The sequence below is a fragment of the Acanthopagrus latus genome, chromosome 13 (assembly GCF_904848185.1).
Source record: "Acanthopagrus latus isolate v.2019 chromosome 13, fAcaLat1.1, whole genome shotgun sequence".
NCBI lineage: Eukaryota > Metazoa > Chordata > Actinopteri > Spariformes > Sparidae > Acanthopagrus > Acanthopagrus latus.
This window is the reverse complement of record NC_051051.1, coordinates 3,513,041-3,534,132: the sequence shown is the minus strand read 5'-3', so window position 1 is coordinate 3,534,132 and position 21,092 is coordinate 3,513,041. Positions and strand designations below refer to the sequence as shown.

Sequence of the window (21,092 nt, the reverse complement as noted above, 5' to 3'; positions counted from 1 at the left end):
TCATTCATTATAATATCATATCATCCAGCGCAACAGTATGAATAACTAATGTGTTTTTGCACAGCTATATAGAACAATAAGTTTATTAGTCGATGATGTTCATCTCTGCAAACCACCAATATGTTTTAACTTTACATCTCTATAGGTTCAACTGTGTGTTTAGGCACAAACCCCACGTGGTCAGGTTCAGGAAAAGATTATGTTTTGGCTTCAAATCCCTCTTTTGGTCGACACAAACACAGTTGGAGATGTTTGTTGCAGCAAACATAGCTGGAAATGTACCAGACCTCCTGTTTTGTCCCCAGAAGCACAACTGGGAACTGTCCAAATGCTACATTTCATGTTTCTACAAACATCCGGTGGTGAAAATGGCTTGAAAAAGGTTGAAACAAAGTCTTGAGTGTGGTCACTGGCTTTGCATCCGTCTTAAAACATGGTGAAGTTCCCTCTCTTCTCTATAAATACATCATGACTTTCTGCACGCTGGTGCCTCTCACATAAACATGGTGGCCTTATTTTCTTCGCCCCGGCCCCTCATATGTCCTGCATCCACCCCTGGGAGCGTCACTATAGTTCGCAGCCTTCGACTTGTACAAATGTGAACGTTACACTGATTTGCAGAAACCGCCAACATTTTACTGAGCTGACTGGGCTGTGACTTCATGGGATGTGTTGACAATTAGCAAATTAGACTACCACCAGTCTTGTAATTTGAATATTTTAATTGCGAGGATTTACTAAAAGCCGTCTTTTCTGTTAGTGATTACATCTGATGTGGCTCAGTGTTTGAAAACACTTGTTTGTTCTGTGTGGAGGCTCACGCAGACTGATTTGTATTTTTTGTTTGTAGTGTCGCCACTCGTCCTGTTTTATGGGCACATGTCGCTTTCATTTGTTAGAGCCTCTCTGTGGTTCTTGGTAAAAAACACTGCAGGCCAACAGTGTCACCATTACAGAGGAAGCTGGAAAAAAAAAAAGACTGCTGGACGGTGCAATTATCTTTACTGATATGAAAACTGCAAGAAAACATTTGTGAGCTCAGTACATCACCCACCACTGAGTGCGGCACTCTTTCCACCGAGCCACCGTTCGGCCCCTCACTGCTTCATGCATTTATTCCGCTCGTAAGCAGCGAAATATCACAGACCAGAGCAAACAAATATAATTCACACAACTCCCATCTCCCTCCAGTAATTAGCCTCCCCCACCCTCTCCTCCTCTTCATGTACTTAATATTTCTAGAACGCAGCGCTGTCTCACAAATTGTTTTAAATAGCGCAGCTCATCCTTAACGTTTAGCGGGTTTTTAAATGTCGTTCTCAAAACTTCCCACATAATAAGATAATGGTCTTCACTTAAGCATTAGCAATAATAAGCCTCATGAATAATTCACATGCAGAGAGACATATAAATCGTGTTTAATTGAATACCACGGGGAAATTAACAGCCAACAATACCGAACAAAACACATAATAACCTCCCTGATAACCTTTGTTCCTGTCGCACATTCTTTGGTTATTTTATGCATTAACATTTTCTAAAATTTGGGTTTTAGCTGAAAAACCTGGTGATTCCAGTAAGTAGTTAATATACATGAATGTTTGATTCTTTTGAATGAGAAAACAACAATGTATTCCCAAAAAGCCACAGAGCTTTTGGTACAAAAACATTTACATTTCACCTCGTGATGTTCGAGCTGCCATCAGCTGTTAAAACCTCCCCTGACTCTTCCACGGCTCTTGTTTGTTTTTAGGCGTCGCTTTGTTCCAGCTTTGATTCTTCTTTTTTTTTTTTTTATTTAGGGGGATACTGGAGAGAACAGTTGTTAGCTTTAATAATTAAAAAAAATAGAAAGATCTGATAATCATACACAAAGTAACATGGAGCGTCTCACGAGATCTGAATTGTAAACAGAAACATAATTTTCCGTTCAGCTGAGTTTGAAAATCTGCTTATTTTATCATATACGACTCTCATGTCTGCACTGTGTTACTCTACAAGTACAAGTGAAAACATTTTACTAAAATATTACTTTGGTGAGTTGGACTCGAGTAAAGTTCTCTGACATTAAATGTAATTTACAGCAATGAATGTATGAAGTTATCAAACGCTAACTGCTTCTTGGCCGATTATTGGATCCAACATTCAGCATTTTACTGATTATCTGAACATTGTTTAGACCGATAAATAATGTAAAGGTGTGCTGCTCTCTGATGCTGAAGTGGCTTAAATTCTGCAAAGTAACTGGTTTCTGAAGTAATTTATCAAACGTAGGGGAGTATAAGAACAGTTTGCCTCAAAAATACTTGAAGTTGTAGTCTGTAACTATGATTTGTTATACAGTATATACAGGTCAGCTATCTGTGGCTCCGCCCCTACACTGCTCCTGGATCAACACAACCAATCAGAGCCAAGGGGCGTGTCTGAGAAGTGTCAGTCACGCTCGTGTATATGGCAGCCCCCCTCCCCCACACTGGTGCAGTGCCTGCTCTCACCTGTTCAGGTAAATTCAAGCTCAAACTCAAACTGTAAACAATGGCAGAGAGGCAGCAGCAGAGAAATGCTCGACCATTTCCCACGTCGAAGAGAGGAAATAATAAGACTGACGAAGGAGAGCAGAGTAAAAAGAGAGAATTGGACCGAACCAGAGTGTCAGTTCAGAGGTGGAGGAGCTGCTGACTGAGAGCGACGCAGCGTTAGTGGCTTTTCTTCTGGACAGGTAAGGACTCCTGCTTGATATGTTTCATTCTATGTGTTATCCTCAAGGCCATGGTGACGGCGGTTACAGTAATACTGCATATCACTGATGTTGCAGTCGAGCTACGTAGCTTGTTGGTAAATCTAGCTTGTTAGCTTGTATGCTAACTCCAGTGTTTAGCTTTGTTTTTATGGCTGCTGGTTAGCAAAGTGTCTGTCAAGTGACCGGGCAGTTATAATAACTAGTTTGTGTTCAGGACGCTCTGAAGTGGTTGAACTGGTTTAGAGAAATAATGTTACTCATGCTTCAGAAAGGCAATGTGGCAAAAATGTTGCACCGGGTGATGATTAGCTGGTCACTGAGAAATATTGTTTGTTACTTGTTACTACAGTGATCAGCATGGGGCACTCATCATTGTAATTTAGATCTATTGATCAGAAATAAAACAGCCAGGGCTTATTGTGTTGTTGTTATTTTGAATGCGCCATCTTGGTTATCTGGCATCCTGTTACCATGGTTACAAGCCTGCTCGTCCTCAGCAGGCTCCTCTTCGGTCCACTATTTCCTCAAAACTCCAGACCGCAGCTTTAAAGGAGTCGAAGTTTAAAGAAGCAGAAAATGGAAAATGTCAAGTGAAGCACAAGTACCTCAAAATTGTACTAAATCTATTTAGTTATCTCTGTATTGATAACAAAGTTTTGGTATTAGAGAGGATGGTGTGCTGGATGGTTTCTTTGGACAGCGCTGCTAAATTACCAATCTCCTGGTTTGAGCTTCATTTTTAACAGGCATGAAAACGTATTGCAGCGGGTTTGGTAATGCAAATATTGCAATATCTGATATGCAATCAGAAAACAGGTTCTCCACGCAGCCTCCAGCAAAATGCAGCTGAATCTGGTGCTGGAGGACAGCTGAGGCGAAGAGCAGACAAAGACATGTGGCAAACAGTTACAGTCGACCTAGATCAGATGTGCAGTTTGATAATTGGTTGAACAAGGTTTCACAATCCATCAGACAATGAATCCAAGGGTAGGCGTCTCTGTAGTCTCTGTAATTTCAGCAACCAAACACACAAACAGGTTCAGGTTAATCTACAATATACAAAGATTACAAAAAGTACAAGAGCTCCCGTGAAAAACGTAAGAAAATGCAGTTATTCAAAAATGACCAACCTATCAAAAAACAACAGAAGCCGACCTCTGTTAGCGCTCCAAGGTTGAAAGTTCATAATGTCACAAAACAGACAACATGCAATTTTGGTATGACAACGTTTTTATGTTCTCCATTAACTGGAATTATTATTATTATTTATCCTACAACAAGTCTACATTTCTTTTTCTTTTAATAAATTTATCTATAAACACAGTGATATACCGTGTATACAGATAAGAGATATAATCCATACCTGTCGTTTTTTAGTCCACACACTGGTAATATAAACACGTGTGGTCCGTGACAATAAAACCCCTTTGAATTGAAAATATCGATCTCCTCATCTACTTCAAGCAAATAAGCCAATTTCCTAAAATGTCTCAGCCATTTTTTTCACCTGGATCTATGATATCATGATGAGAGGACACTATTTGTTTACAGACGCTCTGAATCATGTCAGTAAAAGGACATCAACGTAACGCATAAAAGAATCATCTCTCTGTATGTGGTCGTGATTTAGGTCAAAGACACATTTGTAGCAACGGCAGAATTCGAATATCAAATGTGGTTTGCAGTAAGAGAGAGCAGCAGTGATAAACACAGTGGTGAGAGAAGTGTGGAGACGACTTATCAGGAGTAATTAAGTAAGAGGCGGAGTGCTGAGTGAGCTAAAAACCCGCTGTCTTTAGCCTTCTCTCTTATTGACCCAGTGGCACCGGCACCAGATCTGTATCACATTTAATGTAATCAACACTGTGTTTTCTGTCCAGAGTGCACAGTGAATACAGATAAATACAGAGTGGAGTCCAGAGACGTCGGAGAGGAGCTGTTAAAACCCCTCCCGGCTCTTCTCCTCATTCTTTTTTTTCTTTTTGTTTTAAAGAGAGCTGCCGTGTCTCTTATGAAATAATAAAATCAGGCACTGCTAGATGAGAGCAGGGAAATAGCCTGTAGGGAGCATTGCTTTTAAGAGCTTTAAGGCTCAAAACACACAGATAAATAACAACAACTTCCTCCGACTCGGAATTAAGTTAATGGAAGTGAACTGAAAAAAACAAAACAATGGGCTGCAAGACACTAACACGCTTTATAGAGCTGAGGGAAGTGGCATCACTGTGATTTTACCGTGGTTAATAAAAGTATTGATTAAGGTAGATTCACATCTCAAGTCCGGATCATTTCGACTTAATTCTGCCCTCAGAGAGAGTGTGGGATGAAACCATTAGAAGACGTTTTTCTAATCCGATGGTACTTTAAAACACACGTATCACTGCTCATTGTGTTAATTAATGATAAACACTGGCCGGCTCCCACACTGTTCATCTATTCAGGCAGCTCATCAATATCAACACTTACTCTGCAGCCAAACCAAGACTAGGTCAGCTAATTCATCCATGTGACTGGTGAAAAAAAAAATAGATATTTAACTTCCTGACAGATACAAGAGGAGCTTCACGTTTGAAGCAGAGAGCTCACATTACCTCTGTTATAAACTGGTGTCTCCTCTCTCTCTTCCTCACTGCCTGTGTCACCCCGTCTCAGTGTGTTTCACACCGTTGGGGGGGAAAAAAGGTGAAAATTATTCATGAAAAACCCAGTCAGCAAAAAATCTTTACTGTATGCAGTCATATAATGGGCGGCCTGAACTTTACTGCAACAGCAGCTCGCAGAACAAGATACAGAAACCAATATTGAACAATATAAAAAAAAAAAAAAAAAAAAAAAACAGTCCTGTTTTTGAGAGCCAGGACGAAAACATACCTCCGCAAATGACTCACATAAATCAAGGCCTCTTACTCGTTTCCAAAGACAATCAGCACAACGTCTGACAGACTGTTGGAAGCTACAAGCTACAATCTTGTTATCTACTGACAAATTCTTGAATCTTGAAGTTGTTAATGATTTTAAATGCTATGCGGGCGGTGGTGATGTGTTGGTTCGAGTGGAGATACTTTCTGCTTAAAAGATGATTATGCTTTATTTCATGCTGGATCCCAATTTTAGGTTTTAATCACCATTTCTACCACCAAGACTAACATCTCATCAACTTGAGCGCTGAGATTTGAGAGGCCGGCAACATGGACCATATAATTGCTGTCATACTACATATTTTTATTCAAGGACCTCTTTTCGCAGTGAGGTACCTCTAACTTTATTTTAAAAAGCCTCCGAAAAAAAAACCCTCTTACAACACTTAAACAGCCAGACATGTCATTATGTACCATGTCTGCGCATCACTGCCATTAACAGTGAAAGAAAAAAGGAGAATATGCTCCATGCGTCTCTCCGTCTGCCTCTCTCTCTTTTGTTTTATAACCATCTAACCCGATCTGATAGCAGCTAATGAGTGTGATTACTTTAGAAGCTGCTAATAGCTGTAGCTAATCCCCCCCTCTGCCCTCTTTCATTTCATCTCACTCCGCTCCTCCTGCATCACTCCACGCATCTCTCAGCCCACTGACTCTGCATGCCATTATTATTAGATGTGCGGCCCCTGAATTTCCCCCCCGTCCTCATCATCACCAAGAGGTCGCTAACGACAGGAGACGATGTTGTAAATGTCCTACCTGAAGTGGAATCAGCTGCTGTGTGTATGTGCGAGCGTGTCGACGTTCAGGCCAGTTGCCAGGAAAACACGTAGGCGGGAAACATTTCTGCAAACCACCGATGCGCTCGCATTTGTGCCACGGACATTTCCAGAAAACCTTTCAAATCATGTTCACATTGAATATTTATGACCTGACTTTCATGTTAGGACGTTGACAGGATGGTGGTGGAGTTAGTGCTCCTTTACGGTCGCCATAAGAGCCGGTGCCTTAACCTACATTGGTGGCCTATGCCGTAGTGAGCAGTCATACATGTGAGCTTGCATGTCTGAGTTGATGGTTCCCCGTTAAACACACCTGTGGCTCTCAGCTGTGTTTCTGGGTTTGGCAGATTGGACCGGCCGAGCTTGAATGACTCAGTTCGGAAAGGCAGATTTTGCTCGTGGAGGGGCAGCAGGTCTGTCAGCTCTCCAAAGCCCTGCGACACTCCTGCAGCAAAGAGCCGCGGCGTGTTTACTGGGGAAACTACAGGTGACAACCTCTCGTTTTACCACCGCCACTATGTGCAACGCCTAAGTGTTATAAATCTGGGGAGATGCACGTCAGGCTAGGTTGTAGACTACAGTGTAAGGCATGTATCTACTCTACTAGATCGCCCAACCAAGATGAATAAATCAGCCTTTACAGATGAGAAAACCACTGGATATTTTAAAGGAGACCTCAGGACATTTAGCAGCCGCATTTGTGGCGACCAAAACAGGTATTTTAAGTGGTTTCTGTGGCACAAACTGACTAGAAGTGCTGTCACACCATAAAATAGAAAACTCTAAACCAAAGAAATTTAAAGCATTTTTCAGCATATCTGTGGCTTGCAGAAAAGTACATTGCCAATATTTATTCTGGCGACAGGTTTTAAATGTGCTGTTCTCTGACTGGACTTCTGTAAAAATAACAACGTCCTGCCATCGCAGTGCCTAAACGAACGTTCCACTTCTTGGGAACTTTTTCACCTTTTCTGTCAAACTTGAGGACAGGTCCATCTTTCTCTACACGGCCGACGCTCACTCCCTTTCCCCTCCACTGCATAAAAGCAAAATGGTTCTGGGAAATACCTGGTGCGTGTTTTAGATGAGGTGTTCAAAATAAAGGTTAAAAGTTGTTGCTGACTAGAGGTCCCCAGAGCGGCCCCACGGAAATCAGCGGCTACAGACTCATGTACGCTAAAAATGTAAATGTTCTGCCAAAGTCAAAGATCGATTGATCCCATGGTTCTTGGTATTCTCATTAATTGAGATCAGGAGGAAAGTCCCATTCGCGCACACCAATACCAATATTTCTTCTTGAAATATAATCTATATCATTTTGTGTTAATTAAAACCCTGGAAATGGCAGAAGCTCTCATGGTGGAGCACATTTGAAGCTTATAAGTAATGTGTATGAGAGCGACGTATCATTAATCCTACAGCAAAGCAGCGGGTGTACAGTACATGAGCCCGTTCATATGTATGTGTGTGTGTGTGTGTGTGTTTGTCGGGAGGGTGTTAGGTGAGATATGTGTTGGCGCATGGATGACTGTGATAAGCGTTTGGGAGAGGGGTCGCAGAGCAATACTTCAAAGAGGGAAAGCAAAGAGAGTCACGTCGAGAAACGTTGTCTCAAGGTTATCAGTCATTCCCTTTCTCTCTCTCTCTGTGTGCATGTTGCCCCGTGATAAGGTTAATTAAAGCCGCATAGGAGACATGTGCATGCAACTGCACTGACACATGTAGAGCACAAGCTGAGCCTCACGTATGTGCTGAAGCCTGCAGAGAAGAGCTGCAGCTCTCACTCACAAATGTAAAAGAAAGTCTCAAGTAGAGAAACTCAATTTTTAGTCTACGTCTGACCTATAAAGTGACTGGTGTTCAAATGCAAAAGGACACTGAGTCGAGTCATCACTGTGAAAATCCATTAAGTAGACTCCAACCTTTACAGTATAGGAGAAAGGCAAAGGCGTCGCATGCATTTAAAATATCCCGGTGGTATATTTATTGCTTCATCTGTGTGAGAAAGCATCTGCACAGCGACGCACTCAAAGGCATACAGGCGTGTTGTGTAGGCGCCGACTGTAGATCCGGAGCAGCATGTGTTCTTGTAAGTGTCCACGAAGCTTCCTGTCAGGTTTTGGCTTCAATCAATTGTGCCTGACTTGTTTGTCTTAGACACATAACACACACACACACACACACACACACACTTAACACCTCCTTACTCCCCTCCCCTTTTGCTCCCGTTTCTCAGATTTGCAGCGGGAATATTATAATATTTCTGTTCCTCATAAATCACGGTGACAGCGAGGGGCCACGTTTCACCTGGTTACAGGAACTCCCCACTTTCTTTTCCTCTTCCCTACCTTTTTATCACACCCGCTTCTTATTTGCACTCTCTTTCCCCCGTGCCTCCCCCGGGGGACCATCACATGGCTCCTCATCAGTGCGGGAGAACGTCAACAGCAGCCTTGTCCCCCGGGTGTGTTTTTTAACTCTCCCTAATTGGCATGTGCATCACGACGCAACAGTCGGCCTGTGTGCTCTTTCACAGCAACAAAAGACTTTTAGTAAACGTAACTAGCGGAGCCTGTATGTGACACCTATCTAGAACCAGTGTCACATCCTTTAGGATGAAAAATAGAAAAAGAAAACAATAACTGACATGCTGAGAAGAGACAGGGGGACTGTAAACACTTTCATTTGGGAGCTGCCTTGAAGCAGGTCCAGAGACCACACCTATCAGGCAGTTGGTGTCATCCCCGCCTAACTACCAGGTCCCAGCTGGGCTCTTTGAAAACATGTAGATGCTCACAGGACTCCTGCAGGACACAGCTGTGTGGGCAGTGATGTCTCTCTGTTAAAGATACAGGCAGCAACATGGAAGATGTGTAAGGTGCCGTGTTTTTAACGCTGGCGTGTCAGATTGTGAGGCATCAAGTGGAGAAGTTGAGTGAAATCCCTCCTCGCCTTCCACCACATGGTCACTAAAAACATAGATCTCTCTCGAGTCGGTTTGTCCACACTGGGCTACTGTAGAAACCACAGATCAGTGTAAATCTTTAAAACCACGTGTTTATGCATCTTTCACCCAATGAACAAACAACAATATTCCAACTGAAACCAGCTGCTACCTCTGCCCCCAAACCATTTCACTACAACTCAAATATACACTTTTTAAATCTTGCTAATCCAAAATAAGCTGACAGGTACAGATTTCTCATAATTTCCTTTAGATTTATGGAGATTGTGGCAGTAAACAACCTACCTGCCGACTGTCACCTCTTGACGTGACGTCAGTAGTTCATTTTTGTGTATGTTTTAAACTAAAATTCTGTCCATATCTTACAAATTGCTCCTTTAAAGGTCCAAGTACCACCCCAGTTTGTTCAAGACGATTCACATTGCTGACTAAATCAAGCAGTTGGGGTGTTTTGAAGAATAGCCAGTGAGATTGGGATGCATGTAATGATAGACTATGCAGATGAAATGTGGAGGAAATTTAGTAGCAAAAAAGGTTAGAGAAAAAAAGTTTTGCAGACTTTATAGGACAATCTAAGATCAACAAATTTCTAATGTGTAAAAACAAAAACCTGGATTATGGATGGAATGGTTTCAAGGATAGAATTCAGGAAGAGGCAGACCAAATTTGAGTGAAACGCATCTTTAATAGAGATGTTTCTCTGCATGTCACAGCTGCCTCCCGTGGCAGTGTCCCATGTTTTGTCGACCTATGCGTCGACCTCCTCCATCTACGGACGCAACAATGACATCACCCGACCTTGCTCCGATGGACGAGAGTCATAATAACAGCAGCTGCTAGAAGGTTTTGTCTCTCGCACGTACACAAATGTTGTTTTGTTGAACAAATCCTTATTTTACTCGGTGTTAATGGAACAATATTGATCGGCAAAGCGACCTTTTAAACACAATAAAATCAGCTAAATCATGTGACCTTTTCTGACAACATCCATGTTTTCTTCTTGTTTCTCGACATGGTTTAAACTTTCTGACATGTGGTTCTTGACCCCGCGTACATCTGGGGAACGACACATGAGGAAAATGACTTTGAGCAACGTAAAGGTGGTGAAATGTTCACTTTGATGATGGGGATCTTATCTCAAGCGTGATTCGGGTCTCTGCAAGTTGAGTTGCATACAGCAGCAGAATGAACAGATGTTATTGGCTGTCAGGAGAAGGTCCAATCAGCAGGAGGTGTCTGGTGGATGATATATATTGAAGAGAAAACGACCACACACTCGGTTCCAACGATCCTATTGTATGACTTTTGGTTCTAACCGGACTTGGTCTTAGTGAATGAGTACTTTTGAAATTTAAGGCACATTTTGCTGATAAAAACTATCATTCTGAATGCAAGACAATTATATGTAGTAGAGCCAAATGTTACTTAAAGCAGAAATAGACAACCCTTGAACTCTCTCTCCCTCCCAGCGCCTCCCTGTGGTATCACTGTTGGGACCGCCGAAGCAAAGATAACGTCAGCAACATGGCTGCTGCTGGCAGCCTGGCTACACACCGAAGCCAAACACAACCGATTTGACCCAGAAATCCTGATCTCAGTGCTATGAAACGGAAGAATAAAACACTGTGTTGTATTAATTAAGAAGGCAGGTGTTGCTACTTACCGATTTAATTGAGAGAATGTTGTTTTCGAACCATGTCAAGTCCCAGTGGGGGAACAAACCTCGACACAACACAACTGGCACTCTCCGTTGAGTGAATGTTGTATTAATCTAGCTTCTGTCACTATCTTTCTTCTTTTCTCCGCCTTCGTCAGTATGCGTCTTTTTCTTTTGCGATGTAGAGTTCAATATTAATTGCGGTTGTTCCACGGTTACCGGGTTGTTTGTGAAATTCCTGACCGGCTTCTGTCCTTAATTTTTCTGGAGAAATCGAATGGCGAAGTGTAAACAAGGCTTATAAGGAACCAGTCAAGATGGTGTTGTTTTTCTACAGCCGTTACACTGTGCGGTCAGTATTTAAAGCCAAAAAATAAGTTGTCTAATGTCGGTTTAACTGACGGATCTGAATCTCTCTTCTACCGCTGCTTCTAATATAGTCAGAGTTCTGATTTACAACTTCTATGAGAAAAGTCATTCTACAAATATATGGTTTGCTTTGGAAAATATATATTTATATATATAATGATGGGTATGGTCCTTCATTGTTACATCTGAGAATCCATCTTTGCAGACTTTAATAAGAAAAGAAAATGTCGAGCCTGTTGGTGGTGAAACTCTCTGAAAGGAACTCTGACAAGGTCCCATGAAATTGTGAGAAAGTACAGTCCGTAACTTTTTCTCTCCTCTCCATTCCTGCCAGCCTCCATTATGTTACCCATTTGCTCAAGGCAAGTGAAATACCAGAAGCCCTTTCAGGAGACGTTAGACAGGGATGTCTTTCTCCACTGTCTCTCTGAGAGCACTAATACAGTACCTCAATGTTCATCTCTTCAATCTTCATCTTGTCCCTCCCTCCGGACAACTCTTCCTGCTGCAGCTTCCTCCATTGCGAGCCGGTAAGACTTCCCAAATGTCCCTGATATACAATTCTGAACAAGTTTGGGGTCATTCGTCTCTCTGAATGTTCGGACCAGAAACAACAGATATACTTACTGTTTAGTGGGGGAGAAGATCAGCAACACTCTGCTCGAGTCGCTGCTTTACTGCCGACAGAGGAGTCGCACTGAGTTAATGTTTTATAACGTATGCAGCGGTTTGACTTTAATTACTTGATCTTGAAATCTTGAAAATCTCTGAAACATAAAATTAAATAATTGAGCAGCATGTGAAGCGGATGATGGCGTGTTTGAAAAGAGTGGGATTTCCCATGTTCAGTGTTTGATTCCCGTGCGTCTGATCATGAAATTTAATTTCTGGTGGCGACACGGTTTATCCCCCCCCTTCTAGACTTTTATCAATTCAATCTCTTTGATCTATTTCTTAATGAAAGCCCGCAGCCAAAAGCATCAGGATCACTTGCAATCCACTGAAGTTCTGCTTTAGCTCTGCAGCAGGCGATGGACTGTGGATTTGAACAGCGATGCATCAGTGCATCATTGTTGAAACACACACCGGAGAATAGTGTCGGGGAGCGCTTCACAACAAAGACTTTTTTCCCACATGTGGGAAAGAATCATTCGAGGCTAAAGTATGTTTTTTTTTTTTTTTTTCCTTTTTTGGTCCTCTTGAAGGTTCTTTCACTTTTTGTTTTATTCAGTACAAAACTCATGCTCATATCATCACTGAGACTGTCTATTCTGTCTGTAAATGTTTCTCTACATATTGGCCATTGGCCTTTTGCAGACAGGTAAAAATTTGTATTCCGTTGTTCTGCACATGTGGCATAAGTACCAGTCTGCTATCTGAGCTAAGTAACTAACAGCAGCTACAGTAAACAGCAGCTATTAGTTTTAAATATGAATTCAACAGGTGGCCAGTTTTTACATATTGCACTTTTAAGACAGCATTATTTTTAAAAGCAGCTGGATGTTTTCTGTGCTGTTGGACGTCTCAATCCATGACAGTGCATCATATTTTAGGAGCTAAGCTAAGTTTATAACGTGTTAAGCTAATTTTAGAGTACAGCTGTCAATTGCAGTGAAGTAAAAATGCTGTATTTAGATGTAGAAGTATGAGGTTGCATAAAGGTGACTCAACAGTTGACACACAGGCACCCCTCACGACACGTTCACTGACATTCAGTTAAAAAAGGTTTCCATAGCTGCCATGGTGGAAATGTCCGTACAGGTAGAATTGGTCCTTTAAAAAGTAATTCCAGTTAATTACATTAAAACACACATAAACCAACATACACTACTTAGTCACAAGCAAGTCTGATATAATCAATAAAGGGACCTTCTTCATAAGCTTACATGTGAAGTGTGAGTTATTGACTCAGTGAACTGATGCGTTCCTCACATTCCCACCAGTTGAGTCACTTGCTGCGGTTCGTTCTCAGAGAGGAGTCCCTCTCATGTGAGTCAATCAGAATCGTACTCAGAGCTTTAAATAAACACTAGTAGCTCTCAGGTTTCAGGGCTGCTGTGGAGGGATAGTCCGTGAGTCGATGAGTAAACTCATCTTTGTATCAGCAAGGTGTGAGCCTGCTCATTCAGAGCGCCACGCACATCATCCAAAGGAAGAGATGAGAGGCTCTGTAACAGGAAGTACCTCGACTCGATATTTACAGATGAGCTCTTCCACACACATTATCTCACATACCACTGACAGGGTTTTAATGAAACTTAAGGGAGTGATGTCTCCCCCCCTCCCTGCTTTATGCTTGATGTTAATTGCGCTGCTTATAATAACTGGGGTTCTGCTGTACCTGTTTGCTTTGCCAAAACAATCTGGCATAGATAAGCCCGATGGGAAAGCAGAGCCTTGTGTGGCTCAAACGTGATATCACGAATGAAAACATGTGAAATGAAACACAAGGACCAAAAACGTGATTAAAAAAAAAAAAAACCTGGAGGGACTCTGCCTCAAATCTTAAACACAGAGGAAACTTCTGAAACACTCGCAGCTGTCTGAGACGACTATCTTACCGTTTTACCAAATAAAGCTAACAGAGTTATAGTGCTGACACTTTCAGCCCCCGACTTCTGCAGCCTCACCTGTCACCTTTGTCTCCTGATGACATCCGTCAGCTGCCAACAATACAACAACAAAACAGCCTTTTATCACTCCGTTTCCGCACTATGCTCGTCTTGATAAGAATCACAGGGGTGTCTTCCTGAATACAACGCAGCGCTCGAAGATAAATACTTTGAATAGGAATAAAGATGCTCTTTTCCTCCCCACGTCTATCTGCTTTTCTTCCAGGGCATTCACATTGTGTATGGCCTACATTGCCAGCTCCAGTGAGGATGCGAAGCAGACAGGACATTCGTCATACTCTTCTCTGTCCTCCTTTATGTGCACACAGACTTCACAGATCACATGGCAGAATGACAGGGACTCTAATAACAGCAGAGGACAGCAGCACAGATCCTCGACTGGAGGACACCACCTGCAGGCCACTCTGACCTCTATGAACCCGGCCGCTCCCCCTATTTTAGTTCTTGGCTCTGGCTGCGAAGCTTAACCTGCGTGTCCTCGTGCCCCTGCTGCACCACCACACTCCAGCAGCTGGCTGTACAGTGAAAATACATTCAGGATTGTCTCATATTGTGATCCTCACTCTGCAGGGTGGATCGGCTGCTTTTAATTTGAATGGTTCAGTCTTGAATCACAGCATTTCCTGAGTATCGTAATTACAACATTATGCATGACTCCACTCTTGATTGTTATTCTGTGCAGTTATTTGCTGTGGGTTTGTTCTCTTGGATGCTCGTACAGGTAGGTAGGTTCAGCTTGCTGGGAGGAATGTGCTGCCAGGGAGTTGTGAGCTTTGCTACGGCAGCATATCCTGCACTCGTGGTGCTCCGCTGCCCCCCTGTGGACTGCAGTGAAACGAGAAGGGAGACCTCATTTCACCTCATAATAATTGGTAACTTCTTTAAGTCGTCTTCAAAGGCAGATTTGGATGCCTGTAGACATTCTACGACTACCAAAGCACATCACACAGAAGTCTCAATCTTTTACACAAACCAACTCGCATGGGTTTGTTCTGTGTTTTAGTCTCTCAGATATTACTAAAGATTACATCTATTTTTTCATGAAAGAAATGACAGGGCGCGCTACACTGGGTCAGGAACAATAGTGAAGTGATATCTGAGAGAAAAATGAGGTGCTCTTCAGTGACAGAAAAAACAGTGACTGTTGGACGGAAATCAGTCTGACAAGAAATCAGAAACGCTTTGATAATAATTAGAAAACTCTGTCATAAAATCACGGGTATAACAACAGATTTCAACTCAGAGGACGAGCAGAAGTCGTCCTCGGAGGTGCGATGAGATCAGTCGATCTCTATTAAACTCTGGACAGTCGCTGTTTTCTGAGAAGGTATAACTTCATAAATCTGTTTTCTAGTTTAGCACGTAAGAATTGATTTGGCAGAGCTGCTCTGTTGTTGTTGTTGTTGTTTGCAATGCTGGCTCAGGCATGTGTGAGCTGACCAATCAGAGGAGAGTGGGTATACCAGAGGGCGGGCCTTAAAGGGACAGGAGCTAAAACAGAGTGTGGGGGGGACACAGAGCTGCAGCACCAGACAGAATGAGAAAACTGAGGTCTTTTAATGTTTCCTTTTAATAATTAGGGATCTTACATATTTATAGAGTACACCGAAAAATATGGCAGACCTGTTCTAGAATAATCAAAGAAACCACTGTGAGTGTAGTATAGTTCTAAAATTGATATAAAATGTTTGCTTTGACCAAGAAATTAGAAAAATATCCCTCACTGAATTCAAAATAGAATAAATCAAAGAGGAAAAAAGTAATTTGAACTTATTTAAACTGCTTTTATAGACGTGTCAGCTCATGAGTGAACTTTTGGTTTTAGTTATAGTGTATCCTGACTCACATTATGGCCTCATGTTATATTTATAGAATAATTATGTGCATTATATTATGTTACCATTACCATTATACCTAATGTTGTGTATTATATTATGCTTTAGATCATTAGCGTGATGATAGTGGCTCATGATGAAATCTTCATGCTAATAGGCTGCTGTGTATTTGTTCACCATGATGATTGTTGTGCTTTGTGATCAACATCAGGATGCTGAGTTCTGAATAACAGGAAATGTCTTAGCGTGGCGCGTAATGTGTTGCAGCAGCCAATTCTGGAAGGAATTAAGAATAAAAAATTAAGCAGGGCATCAGTTTGTCCACACCAGTGCTCCCTCTGACACATGGCTCCTCCACCAGCACTCGAGAACCTCAACAGCAGCCTCGTCCCTCGGGTGTATTGTGTTTTCTTTTTTGTTTTCTTTTTTGCTTCTCCTAATTAGCATGCATGTGCGTCATGGCCAGGCAACACATGCTCCTTCTCAGCAACAACAGAAAACCTTGACTAAAAACCATTTGCCAGACCCTGTAGATACTGTAGATGAGAGCATTCCAGAAACTGGAACAACATCCACAGAGGAAACAATCGCTTGTTGACACAGAGGACACAGACGCAGGAGAGAAGAATCCTGCCTTGCCTTAAGGCCAAACCTGCAAAACAGTCTGTGTCCTCCCCCTGTTCAATTACAAAGTCCCAGCTGGGTGAACCCTGACCAGAGCGCTTTCATAACACACAAATGCTCATAAGACATCTCAGTAATCATCTTAGTGGGTTGACCCTGGAGCCACGAGATTTTAGTCTTACAGATACATTAACAGAAACCGACATGACATTGACTGATCAAATTAAAGTCTCAATTTGCTCTATCCATAAAGAAATGGAGTCTGTATTCAGAAACGGAGTTGTCAAACCAGCCGCCGGGATTTCCGAATGGTTGTGATGTCACAGCTTTACAGTAATCACGCTCATTTAAACCCTTGGCTGCCATAAAAACATGCTCTGCTCTGATTGGTCAGAGCAGATTGGGCTCTTCCTGAGGGGCGGCCTTAAAGAGACAGGCACCAAAATTAAGCGTTTTCTAACAGAGCGTGAATAGAGGTGCTGCAGCAATGGACAGTATCAGAAAAATAATGTTTTGTTGTTTTTTTATGTACATTAAGGCATGCAAACATTTTCTAGTGAACACCCTAAATTAAAAGATTAGATCTTAAAGTGAAACTCTCGCCAAAAAAGCAACCGAGGCTTTATTTGTAAATGTATATGATTTTGATGTTAGTGTAAGAGTGCCGGTTGCACTCCATTGAAAATTAGCTTGCCCGAAAATGAAACTACGGTAAATCTTAAAAGTGCCTCTTTCGTTGTAATTATGCTTTTACACGAAGGTTTGGCTTATATACATTCACAAATAAAGCCTTGGTTGTTTTTTGGCGAGAGTTTCACTTTAAAATTAGCATAACATGGGACCTGGGAAAATATGTGTGCATCAGATGCCTAGAAGGTGGGCTGTAATGCTTAATGCAAACTTAATTAAGGCCTTTCATTTTTTCACCCATCATCCAATTTTCCCCTCTTTGAGCGCTGGGCTTTTATAGCTGTCACCGCTTTGGGCCGTCCCCAAACCCTTTAGGAGGACTGGCTAAATGCCAGCTCCTGGATATCACTGCTGAAGTGATAATGTGGTGTTCGGGATATTGGCTTCATATGTTTGTCAAAAGAGAATCCAGATCAAAGATAATGTCTGTATTTTTTCTGACACGGTCCTTCGGGAGAACTGTGCTGGCGCTGGAGTAGAAAGCGAGTCTGATAAGCGAGTTCCTGTGGCCTAGAATTAGCATTTCACTTTTATGTGCGTTGAAAATGAAGTTCTTTGTCAGGGTATTTTTGTCTGTGTTGCTGCAGAGAGATGAAAGATTTAATTGCTCAAAGATTTCATGATTTTTACAGTAGCTGCGTTGTATCACCTGGCTCGTCTGCGATGTCACAGCAAGAAATGTTTTCATCTGTGTCTTTAGGGGTCAGCATCCCACCAGGTAGCAAAGAGTCCATTATTCTGCCCCAAAAATGCAAGAACACACTGTATCCATTAGTCCTGCATCAGTCAGACAGTAAGAGGAAGACTTTTGCTGTTGTTTGCTTGAATGGTTTTCCTTTGTTCATAGACAAATAAAGACAGAGGGAAGTTTTGGTTCCAGTAATCAACTTTCTCGGAAAAGTATGTTGCAAAAAATCCCCAGGACATCTTTGACCGAGATATCTCAAAGTCTGACAGATTTTCCCTACAGAAATGTGTTGGACTCTACCATGCAGTAGCACACTATTCATTTATCGGCACAATTCAATTAATCGAAGTGGTAGACACTGTAGAGAATTACAGAAAATATTGTTTTGTGTGGCTTTAACCTTTACTAAAGTAACATTTTATTCATTTATTTATTTGAATTTAATTTAATAGATACGTAAATTTACAGAGATTGTAACTAATGTTCTGCACAGAGAGCTTATAGCTGTTGCTAATTTTCAATTCTTGCAGGCTTTTACATAAAGCCTGTAAGACATAAAAACAATACAGATGTCAATGGTCGGTATTATAGAATCAAAATACAATAATGGGTACAACTTTGGCTTGCTCTTTGCCAGCACACCTTTGTTGTAAAGGATTTTGCATCTAAAATCAGTTTAGATTTCAGCTGGTACTGTGTCAGAGATCTGACAGCCATTCATGGAGAAAGCTGATGGTCCAAAATTTGATCTACAATGTTTTTTGGTTTTTTTTTACAGCCGTCATTCATCATTAACACAATAAATATTTACAGTAACAGAATATCTTCACTTTTACTGAATGTTTTCTCTCTTTTGTTTTACTGTGCAGACGACAGACAACAAACACTTTAATTTTTAGCATTTGTTTATTTTCATTAACCAACAAGAATTTTAATTTGAAAAGAATAAACGGAAGTACTGTTCCTTCCTTCCGGTTGGTCTCGTGAGCAGCCGTTGTCCAAATGTGTTGAACTTTCGCTTCCTATAACAGCGAACCAGCTCCTCCGTATCGTTTAAATCTCCTGAAATATTACAGTAGTATATTTTATCTGACCGGTTCAAGTGTTTAACTTAATGAAAACGACTTGTTATTCGTTTTCTTTCCTCCGAGCGGTAGTTGAAACTAACTTCTCCGGCTAGCGTTAGCTAAGTTTAGCTAGGCTAGGCTAACCTCTGAATGGCGCCCCTCCGGGTCCTGTGCATCCACGGGTACCGTCAGAACGGCACCTCGTTCCGGGAGAAGACGGGAGCTCTGCGGAAGCTGCTGAAGAAGCAGGTGGAGCTGGTTTACCTGAGTGCACCGCACAGTGTGCAGCAAGGTGGGTCTTCAACCTTACACTGTCCCCCAAACTCTCACAGGTGGGACAGCTAACGTTAGCTAGGTGACTTCATGTTACTGACAGTAAAGTGGTGACATGAAGCTTCCTCTCACTTTACTCCACACTGACTTCTCATCGACGTGTTTTAGTGTTTTGAACAAAGTAAACAGTTTAATCAAAAAGCAAATTTGGCATAGACAGTACTCAATTACTGCTTAAATATAGTCAGGATTATTTTTAATAAATGTAGCTTTTTGGTGTTTATTAGTTGACTTTTACCTGACGTCAAAATGTCCATCAACCAGTAATCAAGTACAATTTACTCAAGTACTGTGAAGTACAATTTTGCTGTACTTTACTTGAGTATTTCCATTTTCTGCCCCTTTATAAATGTATTTAACACACTTAGTTACTAGTTGTTTTACAGATTCAGATTAGCTGTTAGATATAAGCTATTAATTGTGACATGTTACCTCTCAGATATTGTTGTAAGCGGGACAAAGTGTGAGGGGACATATTTAAATTAGGTTATTTTATGGTCAGTCTGCCAGTGTCGATAATCAGCTCTTCCCCTACCTATAGTACACTGTGTACATGGTCAGTCTGAAAATAGGTTCCTTTTTGTATTCAAAGTATTTGTAATACTAGATTTTGAAAGACTCAGATTGACAGGCAGCACTCACAACACAGAAAATTAAGTTTTTTTATGTTTTCATGCACTAATAACAGGCAGTGATGTTGTAAATCAAACAGTAAATGTTTGTATTTGTGTCCAATTTGTGCCTTGATAGAATAAAATAACCACTTTGTTCTTCTTTCCTAAGCGCCGGATAAGGAGGATGGTTCCGGTCCTGGAGCTGGAGACGATGAGGACCAGAGGGGTTGGTGGTTTTCTGATGTCCAGGCTCGGAGTTTCAGCGCACAGCAGCAGTGTCAGGAAAGCCTGGGACTCGACGAGAGCCTGACGACTGTAAGAGAAGCTGTGAAGGACCAAGGTCCATTTGATGGCATCCTTGGCTTTAGTCAGGGAGCTGCTTTTGTGGCCATGGTCTGCTCTCTTCAGGAACAAAAACTGGAGCCTGAGTTCAACTTCCGCTTTGCCATACTTGTCGCTGGTTTCCGCAGCGCGTGTAAGCAACACCAGACGTTCTATGGTACTCCCCTCCTGATCCCGTCCCTGCATGTGTTTGGACTGGAGGACCGAGTCATCCCTGACAACATGAGCAGGGAGCTTCTTCCCTCCTTCCAAGACCCGCAGGTTCTGACCCATCCGGGTGGCCATTTTGTTCCAGCTGCTTCTGCTCACAGACAAACCTACCAGGAATTTCTGAAGAAATTCTAGTGAAAATTAACACTGAAAAATAGCCAATACACATGCTCCCAAAGGACAATGATTATTTATTATTGAGAAAAATCTTGTGGTAACGAGGCAGTTTGGGTTAAAATGCCAAGTTGGATCGAAGTACTGTTTTTGTTTCTCCGCTGGTCTAATCCATCCAAAACAGTTGAATGGCTGCTGTCCATCTCAGGGAAGATGTCTTCTGACAGATAATAAATTAAGTGATAATAATGGATCAAATGTTCTGTGGTTTCTGTTTCTATTGGGGGTGGTGTAAAGTTTTTCTTGTTGGACAAAGATACTTCTGAGCTCCAGTTAAATAATCATATAACAAATCACCAGTTATTGGTAAAAGAAAGAGGAAGTTAAGCATCAAAATCTGGGCAGATTTAATTATGAGTATGTTTCTGTTTAAGTGTCGTGTATTCTTAAATCTCAAAGATAAAAATAGAGGGTTACAGTTGAGTGTTTGCACGATTCAGACTAGATGAAC

General features: G+C 41.7%; 1 protein-coding gene and 1 long non-coding RNA gene across 2 annotated transcripts; both read left to right on the top strand.

Annotated features, from left to right (window-relative positions):
• Positions 1-2,442: 2,442 nt before the first annotated feature.
• Positions 2,443-14,723, top strand: LOC119030894. The gene is made up of 3 exons (XR_005078449.1): positions 2,443-2,719; positions 11,766-11,961; positions 14,270-14,723. It is a non-coding gene; the product is annotated as an uncharacterized LOC119030894 (long non-coding RNA).
• A 4,129-nt stretch (positions 14,724-18,852) lies between these two features.
• Positions 18,853-20,834, top strand: ovca2 (OVCA2 serine hydrolase domain containing). Its single transcript, XM_037118843.1, has 2 exons — positions 18,853-19,260; positions 20,085-20,834. The coding sequence occupies exons 1-2, from the start codon at positions 19,119-19,121 to the stop codon at positions 20,600-20,602; spliced, it is 660 nt and encodes a 219-aa protein (XP_036974738.1). The 5' UTR covers positions 18,853-19,118; the 3' UTR covers positions 20,603-20,834.
• The last annotated feature ends 258 nt before the right edge of the window (positions 20,835-21,092 follow it).

Bases quoted from the DNA above. Each gene is read 5' to 3' on its own strand.
- ovca2 (XM_037118843.1), top strand. From the start codon at position 19,119: ATGGCGCCCCTCCGGGTCCTGTGCATCCACGGGTACCGTCAGAACGGC. The intron at 19,261-20,084 runs GTGGGTCTTCAA...TTCTTTCCTAAG, and splicing joins ACCGCACAGTGTGCAGCAAG to CGCCGGATAAGGAGGATGGT.